General features: G+C 35.5%; 1 protein-coding gene across 1 annotated transcript; it reads right to left on the bottom strand.

The window, feature by feature from the left end:
* Positions 1–10913: 10913 nt before the first annotated feature.
* On the bottom strand, positions 10914–18272 carry LOC143542744 (protein ZINC INDUCED FACILITATOR-LIKE 1-like). The gene is made up of 17 exons (XM_077035270.1): positions 18113–18272; positions 17981–18021; positions 17836–17896; positions 17666–17768; positions 17484–17586; positions 17356–17409; positions 17149–17211; positions 16741–16790; positions 16544–16619; positions 15936–16100; positions 13147–13234; positions 12989–13074; positions 12296–12403; positions 11641–11685; positions 11448–11536; positions 11323–11366; positions 10914–11123 (listed from the first exon to the last, which is right to left on the bottom strand). The coding sequence occupies exons 1-17, from the start codon at positions 18258–18260 to the stop codon at positions 11032–11034; spliced, it is 1416 nt and encodes a 471-aa protein (XP_076891385.1). The 5' UTR covers positions 18261–18272; the 3' UTR covers positions 10914–11031.
* Positions 18273–19057: the final 785 nt, after the last annotated feature.

Here is a 19057-nt window from a genome sequence, read left to right as displayed (position 1 = left end):
TCAGGTGGATTTTACTGCCCCAAGAGTTTGATATGGAGATCCGCGACAAGAACGGAAGTGAGAACGTGGTGGCGAATCATTTATCAAGACTTGTGGGACATGAAGAAGAGGAGAAAGACGAGAGGGCCATCAATGAGTCTTTCCCGAATGAGCAATTGTTTTCTGTTTCAACTTTGCCATGGTATGCTGACCTTATTAATTTTCTTATTGCAGATACAATTCCGGAGTTTTTGCCAAAGAAGAAGAAGCAGCACTTCCTCTCGCAGGTGAAGCACTATGAATGGGAAGATTCGGATTTGTTTAGAGTTGGAGCGGATCAAGTAATGAGGCGGTGCATACCGAAGGAAGAGATGTCGAGTGTTTTGTATCATGCCCATTCATCACCTTGTGGAGGCCATTTCAACGGCCAGAAGACAGGGTGTCAAGTGCTTGCATGCGGATTCTATTGGCCTACCATATTCATGGATACCGCAGCGTTTGTCAAAAATTGTGCTAGATGTCAACAGATGGGGGGTATTTCAAAGAGGGACGAGATGCCCATGCAACCAATCCTCGTTGTCGACATCTTTGATGTTTGGGGGATTGATTTCATGGGCCCGTTTCCTAATTCTATTGGTAATCTTTGTATCTTGGTGGCGGTCGATTATGTGTCTAAATGGGTAGAAGCAATCGCCACCAAGACGAATGACCATACGTTGTTTGTAAGTTTGTCCAGTCTAATATTTTTTTCATGTTTTGGTGTCCCCCGCATTATTATTAGCGATGGGGGTTTGCATTTCAAAAACTTTAATTTTGGCAAACTACTTAAACGGTATGGCGTAAACCACCGTATTGCAACTTCATATCACCCTCAAACGAGTGGGCAAGTGGAGGTTTCTAATAGGTAAATCAAAGAGATTTTACAAAAAAAAGGTAAGGCCCGATCGGAAGGATTGGTCAAATAAACTAAATGATGCATTATGGGCTTACAGGACCGCTTATAAAACGCCTATTGGAACCACCCCTTATCGAGGCCGTGTTGGGTCAACGGGTGGATAAGAAGCCCGTTGCCATATACTACGCAAGCAAAACCCTTTACGATTCTCAAATTAATTACACCACTACGGAAAAGGAGTTGCTCGCGGTAGTATATGCACTTGATAAGTTTCGACCTTACATTTGGGGGAGCAAGGTTATTGTTTTTTCAGATCACAGCGCAGTCAAGTATTTGATGGAGAAAAGGACGCGAAGCCGTGTTTAATCAGGTGGATTTTACTGCCCCAAGAGTTTGATGTGGAGATCCGCGACAAGAACGGAAGTGAGAACGTTGTGGCGAATCATTTATCGAGACTTGTGGGACATGAAGAAGAGGAGAAAGACGAGAGGGCCATCAATGAGTCTTTCCCGAATGAGCAATTGTTTTCTGTTTCAACTTTGCCATGGTATGCTAACCTTGTTAATTTTCTTGTTGCAGATACAATTCCGGAGTTTTTGCCATATAAGAAGAAGCAGCACTTCCTCTCGCAGGTGAAGCACTATGCATCGGAAGATCCGGATTTGTTTACAGTTGGAGCGGATCAAGTAATGAGGCGGTGCATACCGAAGGAAGAGATGCCGAGTGTTTTGTATCATGCCCATTCATCACCCTGTGGAGGCCATTTCAGCGGCTAGAAGACAGGGCGTCAAGTGCTTGCATGCGGATTCTATTGGCCTACCATATTCAAGGATACCGTAGCGTTTGTCAAAAATTGTGTTAGATGTCAACAGATGGGGGGTATTTCAAAGAGGGACGAGATGCCCATGCAACCAATCCTCGTTGTCGACATCTTTGATGTTTGGGGGATTGATTTCGTGGGCCCGTTTCCTAATTCTATTGGTAATCTTTATATCTTGGTGGTGGTCGATTATGTGTCTAAATGGGTAGAAGCAATCGCCACTAAGACGAATGACCGTACCGTTGTTTGCAAGTTTGTCCAGTCTAATATTTTTTTCATGTTTTGGTGTCCCCCGCGTTATTGTTAGCGATGGGGGTTCGCATTTCAAAAACTTTAATTTTGGCAAACTACTTAAACGGTATAGCGTAAACCACCGTATTGCCACTCCATATCACCCTCAAACGAGTGGGCAAGTGGAGGTTTCTAATAGGCAAATCAAAGAGATTTTACAAAAAAAGGTAAGGCCCGATCGGAAGGATTGGTCAAATAAACTAAGCGATGCATTATAGGCTTACAGGACCGCTTATAAAACGCCTATTGGAACCACCCCTTATCGGTTGGTTTACGGAAAAGGTTGTCATTTACCTGTCGAGCTAGCCCATGGTGCTCTATGGGCGGTTAACAAAGTTAATCTAGATTATGAGTGTTGCAGGTAAGCAAAGGAAGTTGAACATATGCGAGTTGGAAGAGTTGAGACATAAAATAAACAACACGAAACTTGAGATTAAATAATAACATTATAATATGTGTGTGTGTGTGTGTGTGTGATGGATCATGCGAGAAGTGATATTATAGCGAGAAGTGCGAGAAATGAATCTTAACTGTTTATTGTGTTTAATCAATGGTCTATATTATAAATGGCAAATTTGTAATTAAAAACACATATTTGTGGCATATAATTTAATAAAAAGGTTAGACACGTTTTTTGTGATGTAGGACCCATTAAGCCAGATTTCAATGCTTTAAGTGGTTACTTTATTTGTGTCAATTTAATGCTCATTAGAAGGTTAATACTATTTCATTTTTTTCATTAAAATTATGATTTTTTTATGGTTGTGTAAGTTGTTTATTAGTTTTTAGAACTTGTTCATAAAACATATATATTTTGCAATATTACATTGTATATTATGGATTTGTTTATATAGTACAGACAATGCATTGAAATAAGTGTATTTTTATCTGTTTTGCCAACACTTTATTATATAAACAAACTGATTCCTACACAGCATGAGTTTTGCATGCACTATATTAGATACTACATTAGTTATAACTACACAGCATTTGAAAGTGTTCCTACACTACATTTTCTGTGCCTACGCTACATTAGATATGTCTACACTACCTTAGTTATGACTACACAGCCATTTGAAAGTGTACCCACACAACACTAGTTTTGTCTACACTACATTAAATATGTCTACCCTACATTAGTTTTGCCTACACTATGTTAGTTTTATCTACACAAAATTAATTTTGTCTACAATACATTAGATATGCCTACACTACATTAGATATGTCAACAATACATTAAGTATTACTATAGCACATTAAAAATGTGCCTACATTACATTAAATATGTCTACCTTATATTAGTTAGGATTATGCATCATTTGAAAGTATCCTTATACTGCATTGTGTAGCTATATCTACATTACATAGGATACGCCTACATTATAATAGTTGAATAAAACCAAACACAAAAACACTACACGTTTGGAGATCAAACAAAAATAATAATAACCAGCCGTGTATTAGATTAAAATGAATTTAGATCAAATAAATTTTAATAGTTTAAACTTTAATTGAAATAAATAATAATAATAATAATAGTTTGTAACTTACCATTAGTTAATAGCTTGCCAATAATTAAGTCATTAATAAGTATTAGTTACAAAACAAAACACTTCATATCTTACAAACATACTATTGTATTTAAATAATCATAAAATAAAAGGAGATCATTTGATTGGCTAGAATCTCTTCTCGCACTAAGAAACACTTCTAAAATGAATCCAATCCTATATATATATATATATATATATATATATATATATATATATAAAAGCAAAACCGAAAATTCAAAATGGGTCGGGTTTTCGAGTTTGAAAAGTAAAGAATGTTACTTGGTAACATGGTCTAGTTATAGATACAATGCATTGACTGATAGAATACTATTATACGTGTAAGATGGTCCAGCTATGGGTACTACGGTAAGATGGTTCAATTATGGATACTACGGTAAGGCGGTCCAGTTATGGATATAAAGGATAATGTGGTCCAGTTATGGATACGATGGTTAGGCGGTACAGTTATACATACAATGAATAGATGGTCCAATTGGGGATACTAAGTGTGGTAGTTAATAAATGCACACGTGTGTGTGGGATGAATGTTGTAGTAATTAATGAATGCATAGATATATATTGTGTGATTGTTTTGTCCAGCTATGGATAGTATATTGTATTCCTTGTATGGTGTTCCTTTTATGGATATGTGTAGACGTTCCTTTTATGGATATGAATATAGATGTTCTTTCTATGGATATAAGTAGTCGTTCCTTTTATGGATACAAATATAGAAGTTCCTTCTACAGATATGAGTAGTCGTTCATTTTATGGATATGAATATAGATGTTCCTTTTATGGGTATGAGTAGACGTTCCTTTTATGGATATGAATATAGACGTTCCTTCTATGAATATGAGTAGTCGTTCATTTTACGGATATGAATATAGATGTTTCTTTAATGGATATGAGTAGACATTCCTTTTATGGATATGAATATTGATGTTCCTTCTATGGATATATGAGTATTTGTTCCTTTTATGGATATGAATACAGATGTTCCTTTTTTGGATATGAGTAGATGTTTCTTTTATGGATAAGGATAGACGGCTCGGTTATGAGCAAAAATAGACGGCTCGGTTATTTGCAAGAATAGACGGCTCGGTTATGAGCAAGAATAGACGGCTCGGCTATGAGCAATAATAGATGACTCGGTTATGAGCAAGACTTGGAGGCTCGGTTATGAGCAAGAATAGAAGGCTCGGTTATGCAATAACAGGAGGCTCGGTTATGAACAAGAATATATGGCTCGGTTATGAGCAAGAATATGAGGCTTGGTTATGAGCAAGGATAGGAGGCTTGGTTATGAGCAAGCATGTATGATTTTAGTTATGGAATAATTGATAGACAGACATAAAGCAAGTAAATAATGAATGATAAATATTATGTTATGTATGAATGTTTGAAAGATGCGTTTTATTTATAAATCGTATTTTATGAAAAGAAAGAAATTTTAGAACTCATTCAGCGTGTAGCTGACTTTTAGTATGCATGCATGTATTGTTGATGACATGGCAAGCTGGAGGTGCGTGCGAAACTATCCATATTGAAGATCTAGCTAGAGATAGAAGTTATTATGTAAAAGGTTTTAGTTTCCAATGCTATTTGTATGTGTTTCTGCTCTAACGAACTGAGTTTATGAGTGAATCCAGGCGTCCAGTGTAGGACACCGGGTCCGGGACCTTACATTACACCTAACCCCGACCGGATCCGTATCATTGAAATGTGATGGGTTTTGTTAACTAGCTAGTATATATTTTTAAGGATTTAATGATATTTTATTTTGCCTGTTCATATTTACTCGTTTTCAACTTTCAAAAAACTTTCATAATATTGGTAGAAGCAAACGCTCATACAATGTATCTCTAAATTAGTTATACTCAAAAGTTTTTGTTTCAAATTATAAGATGTAATAATAAGTTTTCATACGTAAAAATATGAACATCTTTCATCAATATAATAATTACAGTAGAACTTAACTAAAGATAATATCGATTTTGTTTTATATGTTATCTAACACCAACTGTAAAATAAAGAGTCTTATATATTCACAAAGAAATAAAAAAAAATAAAAATTTCAAGCCTAGATATGCACAATTGTGCATAATGGTGAGTAACTACAACGTAACGGTAAGAAAACTATTATTTATATACAAATGGTGGGTAAATACAATACATATGATGGTCAAAGAATTCTTATCGCATAAATTAGATTACTTGATCATATAACAAGAGGTATATTTTTATAGGGATTTTCTAACCCGGGGATAACCATGGGATGTTTATATGTAATTTTGTTAGAGTAAAAGGGTTAGAAATAATGTAACACTGACACGAGCCATCCATTAATAGTCGGGGCAACTTCATAGAATAGTAACCAACTTTCAAAAGTATTTCAATTAGGTCACTTAACTTTAAAAAGTGTTCTAATTAGGTCACTCAACTTTCGTGTTTGATTAAATTAAAAGTTTTAACATGTTTTTTTAACCAATTTCTTTTCTGTTTCATATAGGAAATCTTTTTATCTTTTTTTTGAAGTTGACGTTGAGTGGCGTTGTGAATTTTATTTTTTATTTTTATATTTTAATATAATTAACGTTTTTTTAAAATTGTTTTTAAATTTAACTACATATATTGCAAATTCCGACACCCACATCTTATCATCCATTTCTTTCTTGACGTACTCAAAAATCGGTGAGACTCGATTTGAAGATTTAGTGACCCGATTTGGGAAAAATATGCATCAGTGACCTAATTGGAACACTTTTGAAAGTTGGTTACCATTCTATGAGATTTTCCCTTAATAGTCCAAAGCGTAACACTTGTGATAGTGATTGAAGTGTCTCAGCAGTCGATTTAAGCGACTATGGACATCTAGTTCACAGATTCTTGTGGTTTGTGAATGTGAACGGTATGAGATGTTATTTTCCATCCTTCAGCCTTTAAACGTAGATTTATCACATGCCTTTATGTGTCTTAATCACTAGACATTGACCTTGCACCATATGCTCATGTATTTCACCGGTTAACACTTTATGGCTTATCAAACCCAAATTAGTATGCACTCATTCAATACCACTGACCTATCTTTGTCTTGTAGATTAATCTAAATGAAAAATATTTCTTAAATGAAACTATCCATATCTATACTATATAATACATGAGTAAAGGAATCCTAAAAATTTAAGAGAACACAATGCATAAAACTTTGAAATTTTAGGGGTAATGTAGTCTTTTGGTCACCTCATGTAGTGTTAACATTATTTCTCTAAAAGATAATTACAAATATGACCCCTTAACTTCAATCAAGTTATGTAAAATTATAGAATAGGTACATGTAAAACCCTTATTTTAAACCGACTATCTTCATAATTTTTAAATAACTATAATTTTTTCACACGCTAATATTTTTTATAAAAAATTACACAATAAAAACGAGCATTTTATTCTTTTTAATTTGAGTATGGTATTGTCATAGTTTTTAAATTATAAAAAATTAACATGTCACGTGATTGTTAGTTACGTCATGAAAATAGTCAGGTCTAGCGGGTTCAGGTCATGGGTCAGAAGAGGTTAGGGTCGGAACGGATTGATATAAAAAAAAGGGTTAATTTGGTAAGGGTCGAGTCAAGTACAAATTGAAATAGGTCAAGTCAAAACGGGTTTTGGGTTATAATGGTATCGGGTCAAAACATGTTATTTAAATAATTTTTTTCTAAAATTACTTAACATTTCAGCTTTTCTTCTTGAATTTAACCACCGGTTACGCGTGTCTAGCGCCACGTAATGCCCCAAGCTTTGTAAGCGCTTAACCCAACACCTCACACGAGTAATCGGCTAAACCAATAAGCCCATTTAAACAAAATCATAATCCAATAAGTTCATTTAAAAACTTAATTGTTTAAACCCGGTTAGAAAAGACCATTTTACTTAAAACCCAACTTTTTTTTTCTTGCTCGTACCTTTGCTACACACGTACTGACACAAGTTACGCGTTTGATGCCCCGTTTGCGTGCGTACCTCGCCGCATCGCGCAATCACCCAGCTAGTCTGTTAAAAAAATTGAATTTCAAATAACATTTATTTACAGTTTTGTTTAAATGGGTTTACAAAACTTCTTCTATGTTTATAAAACTTCGCATTATATTTCTTCGTAAAACTCTCTTGATTCACTATATGATTGACTTATGGATTTAGCTTATATCATCTTCAATTTTTGGTATCAAATCTTCATTTAATCTTTGTTGTCATAATTATATTTGTTTGATGACTAAAAATGATTAATAAGTGTTTAGAGATATATATGTTGTTCATATAATATCACAAATAAACTAGTAATATTTCAGGTCACAATTGCTTAATCAGTTATTATCAAAACCGTTAAATTTAATTAAAATTGTAACCACTGTTTTCGTAATAAAAAAGAAACTTCTTAATTCAATTTATAAACCAATGATTGCTTAATTTAGAGAAAAGAGACTTCTTAATTCAATTTATAAACCAATGATTGCATAATTTAAAGAGTTAGAAACAGATAAGGCTGAGGGGTGTGGGGGCTTTAGTGGGGGGCTCCAACCAATAATATTATGACGTGTGGCAGAGAGAGAACCTGGATAAGGGGGTGTTGGAGCCCCTGGCCCTGGTGTGGAGGGGCTCCAGCAGGGGCTCCAGCGATTTTTTTTTTTATTTTTTATAAATATATTCAAACAATGTTTTATTAAAAAAACTCATAAATTATTAAAAAAAACACACATTAATAAAAAAAACACATTAATATCTAAAAATAAAATAAAAATTAAAGTATTAAAAAAAACATTATTCTTATTATTCGGCTTGGTCTTCTTCGATCAACCTCTTTCGGATACGTTCCTTTTACTTTTCCATTAGCATTTGATCGACCGGATTTAGGTTACTGAAGTCTCTAGTAAGGAAGTCCAAATCTCTCATTCGACTTTTTTCCTTTTTGTCATTAGAGACCACCTCCATGGTTTTGTTGAATTTATTGAGGGATTCAACAAGATTGGCGATGTTTACGGCTTCCCCCTCAGCCGGTTTTTTCCCCTTGGCGTCCCTTCCCAATGGCCGCCTCCTCGGCGGTGAAGACGTTTCCTCCTCCGCAATGATTAGGTCGAATCCAACGCGGCAATCCGACCCGGTTGAAGTGCTATACGCTCCAGACGAACTAGTTTTAGTCCGTTTCGGCCGTACTTCCGCATCAACGTCCGGCGCCACCAGCTCAACCCACTTGGAACACCTTTTCAACCTCTCTCACAACTTTAAATCGTCCCACGTCTTCACCATCCCATACCTCCGCAAACACTCCTGCTTCCACTCTTCGACCGTGAAATTGTAAACCGCCAAATCATCACTGCCACTTGGTCTCATACGACCGCTGTTCCTGTTGAAAAGATTAGTAAACAAGCCGACAAATTTTCTGATTTCGGACCACCGACCCGAAATCATATCGGCGTTCCGCTCTGTACTCCCAACGAGCGTATAGAACGTCTCCCTAACCTTTGTCCAAAAAATCTTGCTCTTTTGGTAGTCGGCTGCAAAATGAATAAATAAATTAGATTTCCATTTAACTTTTTTATTTAACTTTTTTATTAAAAATCATTTTTAAAAACGTTAAAACAATTACCGCAACGCCGATCCTCATAAATGACTATCCAAGCCCGACACAAGGCTTCCTTCTCATCTGATGACCACGGAGTGGTTTTCCGTTTCGTCCTCGGAATCGAAGCCGGTCCCGACCCGTCCGTTGCAAGTTGTTTTTTCCGGTGGGCGCGTCTTTTTGGTCCCGTAGCTTCACCGTGTGATTCTTGTGTCTCCGGAACAACAAAGTTAGGAGACGGTTGTGTGTTGGATGGTTGAAAGTCGGATGATTCTTGCGGCTCCAAATAAAACATCGGTTGGTGCGGTGACGACCATAAATCGTCGTCAATATAATCTGAATCAAGGTTTGGGTATCAATTTCCAGCCATTTTTTTTAAAAAAAGTTGGGAAGATAAGTTGATTTTGGGTGAAGGTTTGAAGTTGTGGTGATTGATATGGGTGAAATGGGGTATTATATAGGGAAAAAACGTTTTTTTTTAATTAAATAAGAGCCCAACGGCTCTTTGTATAAAACCAACGGCTCTTTTCATCAAAACCAAGACCACTTTACTCTCTCTTCTGCCGCTAACAGGCTCACGCCTGCATGTTTTTTCGCGCTAGCGCCCCGTTAGCGCCCCCGCTAGCGCCCCGGTGGTGTGGTGTTAGCGCCTGGGGGCGCGAGCGGAGGGACTCTAGCGCCCCCGTTGAAGCCCCACACCCCTCAGCCTAATTTACAATCATATACATGGGGGGGGGGGGCGCTAATACGGAGAGATTATTTAATTTACCTAGACTACTGTTTTCTACGTTTTATGTTTGTTAAAATAACTCTTAATATATCATTAATTATGATAATGTTATTATTGTTGTAATCACTGATTAAGAATAATTTAACGGTTGAGATCTATTGCCGGATCTGTGCAATGTAGCAAGGAACACAAACATTTGTAGTTACGTAATTTATTAATTCTTTTTTAATTTAAAAAAACTATAGAGAAGCTAGTTTAAAAGCTACAGTATGTTTAAAATGATTGTAACATATGTTTTAATAGTTGTAATTACTTAAATTCTTAAAATCATGTTAAATTATTTTTTTATCTTTTTTATATGTAGCATATATAGTGTTATGATCAAATACAAGAACGCTTAATGTAAGAAGAATACAAATAATTTGAATAACTATGCTAACATTGGATTAATTGTTCTTACTCTACAACTTTTGAATTGGAACAATTACTATTACTCTACTTCATGCTAACACCGGAGTAATTGTTATTGCTCTACAATTTTTAAATTTGAGCAATTATTGTTACTCTAAATCATTTTTTAGTGTAATTAATCTAGTTTAAAGCTGCTAATGAGCTGGTGGTGGAGAGGTAAGGAACAGACTTGGTGTTTCATGTGATCCATGTTCGAATCCTGCCTCCTCATTTAGTTGTGGTGGCACGGGGTGATTATAGGAAACTATGTAAGTTGGTGGCACTCACTAGTTGGATCCTTGAACTTAAAGGATTTTACATCACCGTACTGTCGTGCCTTCGGACGAGTGTTCATGGGAGTTGACCTTATGTAAGGGTTTTCATATGGTCGAAAGGCTAGTGTATCCCAATGTGGTAAAGTTTTCCGATAGCTCATTTGAAAGATTCATTGGCGGTTAAAAAAAATCATGTTCAAAAATATTGAGTAATAATAATTACCTTAGTTATTTATATATTTTGTGGATTAATTTCATGTTGTAGATAAAAAATATATGTGTATTTTTTATAAATTCGAATTCAAATTCTAACAGTCGGTTCGTACAGAAATCATTCGACTTGTAGTTCTGTATTTTTGTTACATAGGGGATCTTAACCGAACCTAAAGATTGAGGGTTCAAGCATGATTTCTGGTTCTCCCAATTAGTGATGATTTGTAGTCAAAAATGGTTTGAATGTTAGCAGAATTCCAACTCCTTCGACCACGTTCAAGATGAAAAATATCATCTGATCGCCTGCAATCAAATACACAATTATATCAAATCAAATGTACAAGGAATAAGACATCACTTGAATAAGTTGTGATTGCTTTCAACTTGTTTCACCCGTTCTTTATTTAATTATAAATATTTTAGGCTAAACCGTTTGCACTAAAAACAAAATTAACCGAAACAACTCATTTGCATAAAATTGAAATCTAGTGAAAGCATATACCAGGAAGAAATGCGGCATTTTGTCTCTTTTGAGACCATGATAAACTACATAAAGAGAAAAAATAATATGCAACATGATATGAAACACTAAAAAAAAGTACAAATAATTAACAAACGAGTACTCACAGTGCACCTCCACATGCAGGACCAATTGCTTGAAAAATTGACATCATAGTCATGGCGATACCATTAGCCGCACCTCTTTGATGTTGATCCTGATATTCATGTACATTTGCATCAATATAAAAGCTAACGTATGTGCCTTCTAAAACACTTTTGAAAGATAAAACTAAAAAAATATAGTAAGTATGAACATTACCACGGCTTTATTTTGCAGTATGAAGGTCCCGGTTATTCTTGACACCTGGTTAAGTTCAAAAACTAAATTAGGATGCTTAAAATAGTTTGGTAGAACTGCATACAAATTTTTACCATTTTGTGAATTTGGTATGTCTAATATACACGGGAGTGTTCCAACAAAAATCACATTAACTTAGAAAATTCATGAAAACCACTTTTAAACAATACTATTATTTTAGTTTTATCTTCATTCTTTTTATATATTATTAATGTTTGCCAAAAACAAAATTGAACTAAAAAAAATAAGTAGCTCATGAAGTAAATATATGTATCTCATATAAGGTAAATATATGTAGATTACGAGCTACATATTTATTTTCGCGAGCTACATATTTATTTTTTATTTCTTTTTTTGATTTTGTCAAAGATTAACAACATATAGAAATAATGAAAAAAAATAAAAATTAAAACTTAATTATCTTAAAAATAGTTTTCACGAGTTCTAACTATCTTAGTGATTTTTATCTAAACCATCTCATATATAAGTGTATGTGTGCGCGTGCGACGATAGTACCTCCTATTCTTACCAATCACTATTAACGCGCTCATATCTTAAATTAAGTGAAAAATAGCATTTAATGAAGTAAAAGATAGATAATCACTATAAAACTTACTGATAAGATGTTCTTCACTATCGATGCACAACCTAACGTAAAGGAGAGCGTGAAGCCAGATAACATCGCTATGTATGGATAACTTGTGAGTAGAAGTATAGTCAAAACCTACACAACAAAAAATAGTCATACACTTGACCTAAAATCCAAAATACGACAAGTAAGAACACCCTAGACGTGTCCATAAACTGTCATATCAATGCCACATCATGTTTCAAACTTCTCTCAAAAACCTTTATTTTTTTCACAACACCAAACATCCATAAACCCCATTAAAAATTATTAAAACTATACATATATATATATATGTGCACACACACATACACACACATATATAATATGTGTGATGTGTGTGTGTGAGAGAGAGAGAGAGGGGGGGGATGGGGTCACCACTCCCGTCCGTGGACATGTTTGCATGCACAAACCCCACTTGCTGGACCACAACGTGGAAGTTTGTTGTGTTGCCACATGGGACGGACAACACCCGCAAACCTTGCGTTGTGGACGCTTTAACTTAGTCTAATTTGTATGAATATATTTATTCTTCTTTGGAAATGTATATAATGAAATTAAAAACTATCTTAAACAAAGAAGAATCTGCATTATAAATACAGAAAAACAAAATGATAATTAAAATTTTGTTAAACACAAAGTAAAAACGAAGAAAAATGGTAAAAATAATAAACTGCTTACTCCTGAGATGCGAGCTACCATAATGGGCCCACAAATCCTCTCTGCAACCGGATACAATGGAGTTTGAAATAGAAGAAGGCCCACCCCTACAACAAGTTATGAGTCAATAGCTGCGTTTAATAATTAGCATTTTAATTTGATAAAACATAAGTTATCACCCGTAACAGCTAAAACTGTGCCAACATCCTTAGTAGTGTAGTTGAGTCCGCCCAAGCTCTTAGGGCTCGCAGCCCATAGTGAGAAAATCTGAGAAAAATAAAAAAAGTAAAAAAATCAACTCCATTGTAACTGGTGAGCTTGTGTGAAGTGTGTTGGCTCAATTGTTGTTTGGCCTAAGTGTAAAGTCCAGCCTAAAAATTATTAGGGTTTTATTATATTTGGTAATGTCTTGGCTAGGAAATTGGTTAGTCTATATAAGCCGAGTTATGGTTAGACATTATAACGTGAAGTTGGTGCAACCAAGTTGGGGTTCATCAAGAGTCAAACCGAGTTAGGGTTTGAGGGTTTGTAATCAGTTTTTTGAGTGAGATTTTCTGATTAGTATAAACGAGAGTTATTCGTTTACTTCATGCTTGATTATCGATCCGGGACTTGAATTAGTATCAAAGCCAAGTTCAAGAAATCGATAATCGGTAAGCGGCGAACGGTGGCTTAAGGAGGAGCTATCAATCTGCGCGTATCGAAACCAAGTTGGGTTTCCGAATAGGGGTCAATTTGTTACAGCAGGTCAGTCAAACCGTGTCGGCGTTCTTTGTTGTCCTGCTGCAAAATAGAAAGCAGGTGGAATTCGTTCTGCTTGTGTCAGTTTCTTGTTTTTCGATAAACAAGAAAAGAAATTCTTGAATTGAGTAATTGCCACATACCTTGTTTTAGTTGTTGAAATTCTCTGTTATGAATGGTTGGTGGTCAAAAAAAAGTAAAGAAAGAAGTTTGATTTTCTTTTATACAACGAATTCAAGATATAGCTATGCAGGTGCTTGCTTTGGTTATAAGGAATACGAGAAAAGAATTTAAACAAAGTTTGGTTTAAATTGTTTTGCTTAAACAAGTTGATTTATCCACTCTTGCGGGATATTTTTACGAGTTGAACGAGTGGGTTCAATTCAGAGTTATTATTTTATTGGGTTAAACGAGTTAGGTTTTAACCAAGTTTGATTTATTTTTGTGAGAAAGTTGGTTTGGTTCTGAAAAGTTGTTCGGGACTGATTGGTTTGTATTTGTTTCAAAGAAGTGGAGCAAAGGGGTTCGACGTCAATGGCAAATGACGAAGAAAGACCGGTAATCCAACCCAAAGCGAGTGGGGGGATATCGCTACAGGTTCCAAAGTTGAATGGAACTAATTACATCACATGGGCGATTGTGGTGGAAGCGATCTTGGATGATCAGGACCTATGGGAAGTCGTTCAACTAGAAGAGGGTACGGTTATTGATGAGAAGAAGAATAAAACGGTAAGATCGTTTTTGTTTCAGGTGGTGGATGGTGACATTCTTCTTCAGATTTCTCAATACAAGAATGCCCAGGATATATGGATGGCTTTGAAAGCACGGTATGTTGGGGCCGAGCAAGTTCAAAAGGCTCGACTGTTAACGTTGAAAAGTGAATTTGAGAAACTCAAGATGGTAGAAAACGAGACTGTTGACGAGTTTGCAGGAAAAATTACAAGTATGGTTTCAAAGGCAACGAGTCTAGGTCACATATTCGAGCAAGATGTCTTAGTGAAGAAGTTATTGGACGCGGTTCCAGATAAATATTTCCAACTCGTAGCCTCAATCGAGCAAAGTGTTAATCTTGATAGTTTGATGTTTGAAGATGCTGTTGGAAGACTTATTTGAGGAACGTCTACGAGGGAGAGAGCGCGCTTCAAATTCACAAGGTCAGTTACTTTTAATCGATCGGAAAGTAGTTACAAAGGAAAGTCGTATGATCAATCTGGTAGCCAAGGTCAGGATTGGCCGAGTTCACAGGGGTGTGGAAGACGCCGTGAAACCGGAGGTCAAGACCGAGACGATGAGGACCAAGATGGTTGCGAAAACCGAGGTGGTCAAGATCGTGGGTCAAGTCATAAGGGACAAAGAAGAACCAATGATCGTCAAAGGGGAAGAAAGGATAGATCGCAGGTTCAGTGTTACCGTTGTGATGAGTTAGGTCACTTTGCGGCTATGTGCCCGGAACGTATGAAGAAAAAGGAAGAATCCAATTTGAACAAAGTTGATGATTTTCATCCATCTTTTTTTATGAATAAAGGTGATCAAAAGACAATTTTACTGAATGAAGACGGTGTGATTCCAAAGCGTTTTGAAACCGAGCCGACGGAGAAAGATGTTTGATATCTCGACAACGCAGCATCGAATCACGTGACGGGTAATAAAGCATACTTTTATGAATTGAATGAACAAGAAACGGGAATGGTGAAGTTCGGAGATGAATCTTGCATTGATATTCGGGGAAAATGGTCGGTCTTAATTGATGGGAAAACGGGGGAGCAGCGCCTGTTGACCGATGTCTACTACATCCCGAGCTTACAGTGCAATATCATAAGTCTTGGTCAAGCAAAGGAAGGTGGATGCAAGATTCACATGAAACACGATTTGCTAACCATTAAAGGTGATACAGGTAAGGTTTTGATGAAGGTGGCGGGACCGATTGTACAAGATTAGTCTCAAGATAGCAAGTCCCGGTAAACGAGCTATCATTGGAATGAAGAATTTTGCATGTAGGGATCTTCAAAGTGTTGGAGTGAAAGAAGACAAGCCGTTTACTTCGTGCTTGATTATCTATCCGGGACTTCAAAGTGGAATCAGACTTCTAATAGTATTCAAAGTTTCAAACATTTGCAATGAGTTCTTAGTTTGCAGAGTTATCACTTTCCAAGCCATGGTACTTAGCGGTTCATCACGAATTAAAATTGTTTTGTTTTTTAAACTCCGAATGAATAATAAAGTCTACCTCAGCATAAGCCATGTTATGAAGAGAGAAAACACAATAGACAATTATAGAAGACATTAATGGCCAGTTCTTGAAAAGGCTAATCAAACTAGAATCTTCTTTCTCATCTGATTTTTCCTCGGAAGCAGACTCCAGCTCACTTTGTTTATGAAAGTGTAAAGTTTCCTGCAGGTTTAAAATAAAGAGAGACATAAATAAAGTATGGTATATGCAATATTTTCTATAGGATGCGCTTCAGTAATATTTAATTGTATTTGCTATTTCTAGGAGTATTAAACAGTACCAAAAAAGAATGAGAATGTACTAGTTAAAATGTCAAAAATGATGTTTCAAGTCAATTATATCCTGGTTGGTAAAATGTCAAAACCCAAGTATGATCTTATGACATGTTAATCTACAGTTTTTGGTTAATCCATAGTTATTCAGGTATTACCAAACAAACTAATATTTCATTAGCAGCTCATATGCCATAACTTCAGTTCTACTTACTTTTTTCTTCATAGGAAATGGAGACTTAAATTAGTATTTAACTCAAAATGAAGAACAAATATCATGTTAAGATGCATCCTAAGTAAAAACCAAGGAAAAGTTGATGCATAAAACTGTACCGGAAGCCAAATTACAATGATGGTCACAAAAAATGCGAAAGTGGAGATGCAAAGGCAAGGCAATGCGTATGGAAATCTGCATCGCAAATCGTATTTGTGTCACTCAAATCTGAACTTTCATAGCTATAACAATAATTGCGGTTGCAAACACCATCATCACTATCTACAATTAAAGAAGTTAAGAAGGGGTAAACTACCTCCCAAATAGAGAATCTGAAGATACTAGACTTGGAAATTTCTCTGCAGGCTGAATATCAAAACAAGCACAAAAATTAAAAACACAAGTAAAAGAGAAAAATGAATAAAGCAGCAAAATGTTCACCTTTTTTCCCAATCAGTGTCACCATGAATGCATTCTTTCATTACAATTTAAGTTGTAATTATTTTCTGATCGATAACTTACATTAATTAGTTTGTTTCATTTAGATAACTCATAACTATCAAGTAAGGATTGCTCTAAACAGAGGGTAAAATGAAAAGGCTTTATTTGATTACTTACTCATTTAGAAAATACTATTCTTTTCATCAGATTTCAAGATCTTGTATGTAGATCACATATATAAATAATGAATATCGCCTATTAAGATACATTTGGAGGTATTAACCTGTGCAAGGAAGCCTCCCAACGCCGGACCAATGATCAGTCCTATCCCCCATGATGTACTAATCTGAAATATATCACTCAGTTTATAAAGGTTCCATGTATGAAAAATATGAAATGGGTTGTAATAAACAATAAATATTTTAAAAAGAAACAACTTGAAGCTGATGTCATTGGAAATTATAGAAAAGAGAAGTGCAAGGTTGCTTACAGATGACAATGCTAAAGCTTGATGTTCCTCACGGAAAAGTTCACACGCATACGCCTGTTAAACAGCAGAAATGTTGAAATTAATAAACAAAATCTAAAATCAGTATTGAGATGTAAGAAAAGGATCACCTTTACAGTTCCAAGTAGCCCATTCAAAAAGCCAAGAAAAAACCTTGTAATGATAGCCATCCAATAGTTGCCACTAAAACCGAAAAGTGTGTTGAAAATAACCCTGAAGATGATAAATATGAACAGCTTATATATTATGAAACATAGTGGCCAAAATAATAACTGCGGAAGTAGTTACGAACACTGATGAAGTGCCCAAAAGAATAACCGGTTTTCGACCATATCGATCAGCAACCACTCCCCATAAGACAGCTGTCAGTCCCCTTCCAATCATATAGGCAGACCCTTGATAAAATTAAGCATCATATATGAGATACGCTTTCAATAGACGATCAATCAACGTTTTCCTTACCTACATAGCCTGCATAGTAACTAATGTCCTCCTCTTTCTCCGCAATGTTGAAATCCCTTATCTACATGATGCAGTAGAATCAATATATATATAGGGAAAATGAAAAACAAATTAAGCAAATGCAGAAGTGAACATACATACTTACCATGAAATAAAGAAACGGGAAAAGGGATGATATCGGCAGTGCTGAGAAGAATAACGGAAACACACCTCGATCAGGCATGTAACATATATATATCAAGATAAATTTAGTAGAATATATAGAGTTGCTGCTTACTAACGGAGAGCGCCATAATCCATATACAAAACACTTCCTTTATCGGTAACCCGGTTTGCAGCTGTTTCTTCTGATCAACGATGCATCCAGGACAATCTTTGTAGTATACTTTGTCCAAAAGTGGTTTCTTAAACTCACTGTCACCCATGTTTTTTGAACCACTAACACAACTGCAAATACAAACCCAAACTCACTTCTAAAAGCCTACAAATTTATTGTTCCAAATGCTCAGTTATTAAGTAATCAACTTAAAAAGAACGCTTTCTACAGCTGCTTTGTGAGATAGTGGAGAATCAAATTATACATTTATACCCTATTGTCAGCTTTAAATGATTCTGTTTATGTACACATGTGCATTAAGGGTTTATTAATTAAATATAGACAGGTGAGAATGGAGTTTTTTTTTTTTTTTTCAAAATTGGTGCCAAGCACATGCCTTTCATTTTGGTACTACAATTTTTTTATGCTTATACAAATGGTATTTTCCGGATCTTAAACCCCTATTTTTTTTTTTATTTGTTAAAACAACATTTAGAATCATCGTCAATACATCTTAACCATCCATACTGATTTTAACGTTCTAGGCCTTACTCACCTTACACCATCATCAAGAAAGAAACCCACACCATTGTAGAAAAACCCCCTTGAGTCAGGTTTCGAAATGATGCCAAGTTTTAATCATCACCACCATGCAATTAGACCAAAATGCCAACTGCCAAACCCTGGTTTTGTTACGTTAAACTGCTTCCACGTGTCAGACCACACCACACAGAACTAAGGAAAATGCTCACTTTCTATCCTTTCTTCATTAGCTTTCAATGGTGTTCATTCCTTTATTTTTCCATAATCGTTTTTACTTTTCTCTATGCTTTTCCTTTATGTAAAGCATGATTGGCATCATAAAAAGAAGATGCCGATTCCATATCAATTAAATACATAAAAACT

This window comes from Bidens hawaiensis, unplaced genomic scaffold, assembly GCF_021521415.1.
Source record: "Bidens hawaiensis isolate Kalapana, Puna unplaced genomic scaffold, B.hawaiensis_p1.1 tig00012955_1, whole genome shotgun sequence".
Lineage (NCBI taxonomy): Eukaryota > Viridiplantae > Streptophyta > Magnoliopsida > Asterales > Asteraceae > Bidens > Bidens hawaiensis.
Note: the sequence above shows the minus strand (reverse complement) of the source record. Positions and strands in the feature narration are given on the sequence as shown.

What these genes read in the sequence shown, in the direction of transcription:
- LOC143542744 (XM_077035270.1), bottom strand. Translation starts at nt 18,260, where the DNA reads ATGGGTGACAGTGAGTTTAAGAAACCACTTTTGGACAAAGTATACTAC. An exon ending in TCAGATTCTCTATTTGGGAG is followed by an intron (nt 16,620 to 16,740) that starts GTAGTTTACCCC and finishes TTTGCGATGCAG; the next exon opens with ATTTCCATACGCATTGCCTT. An exon ending in TCATTGTAATTTGGCTTCCG is followed by an intron (nt 16,101 to 16,543) that starts GTACAGTTTTAT and finishes TTAAACCTGCAG; the next exon opens with GAAACTTTACACTTTCATAA.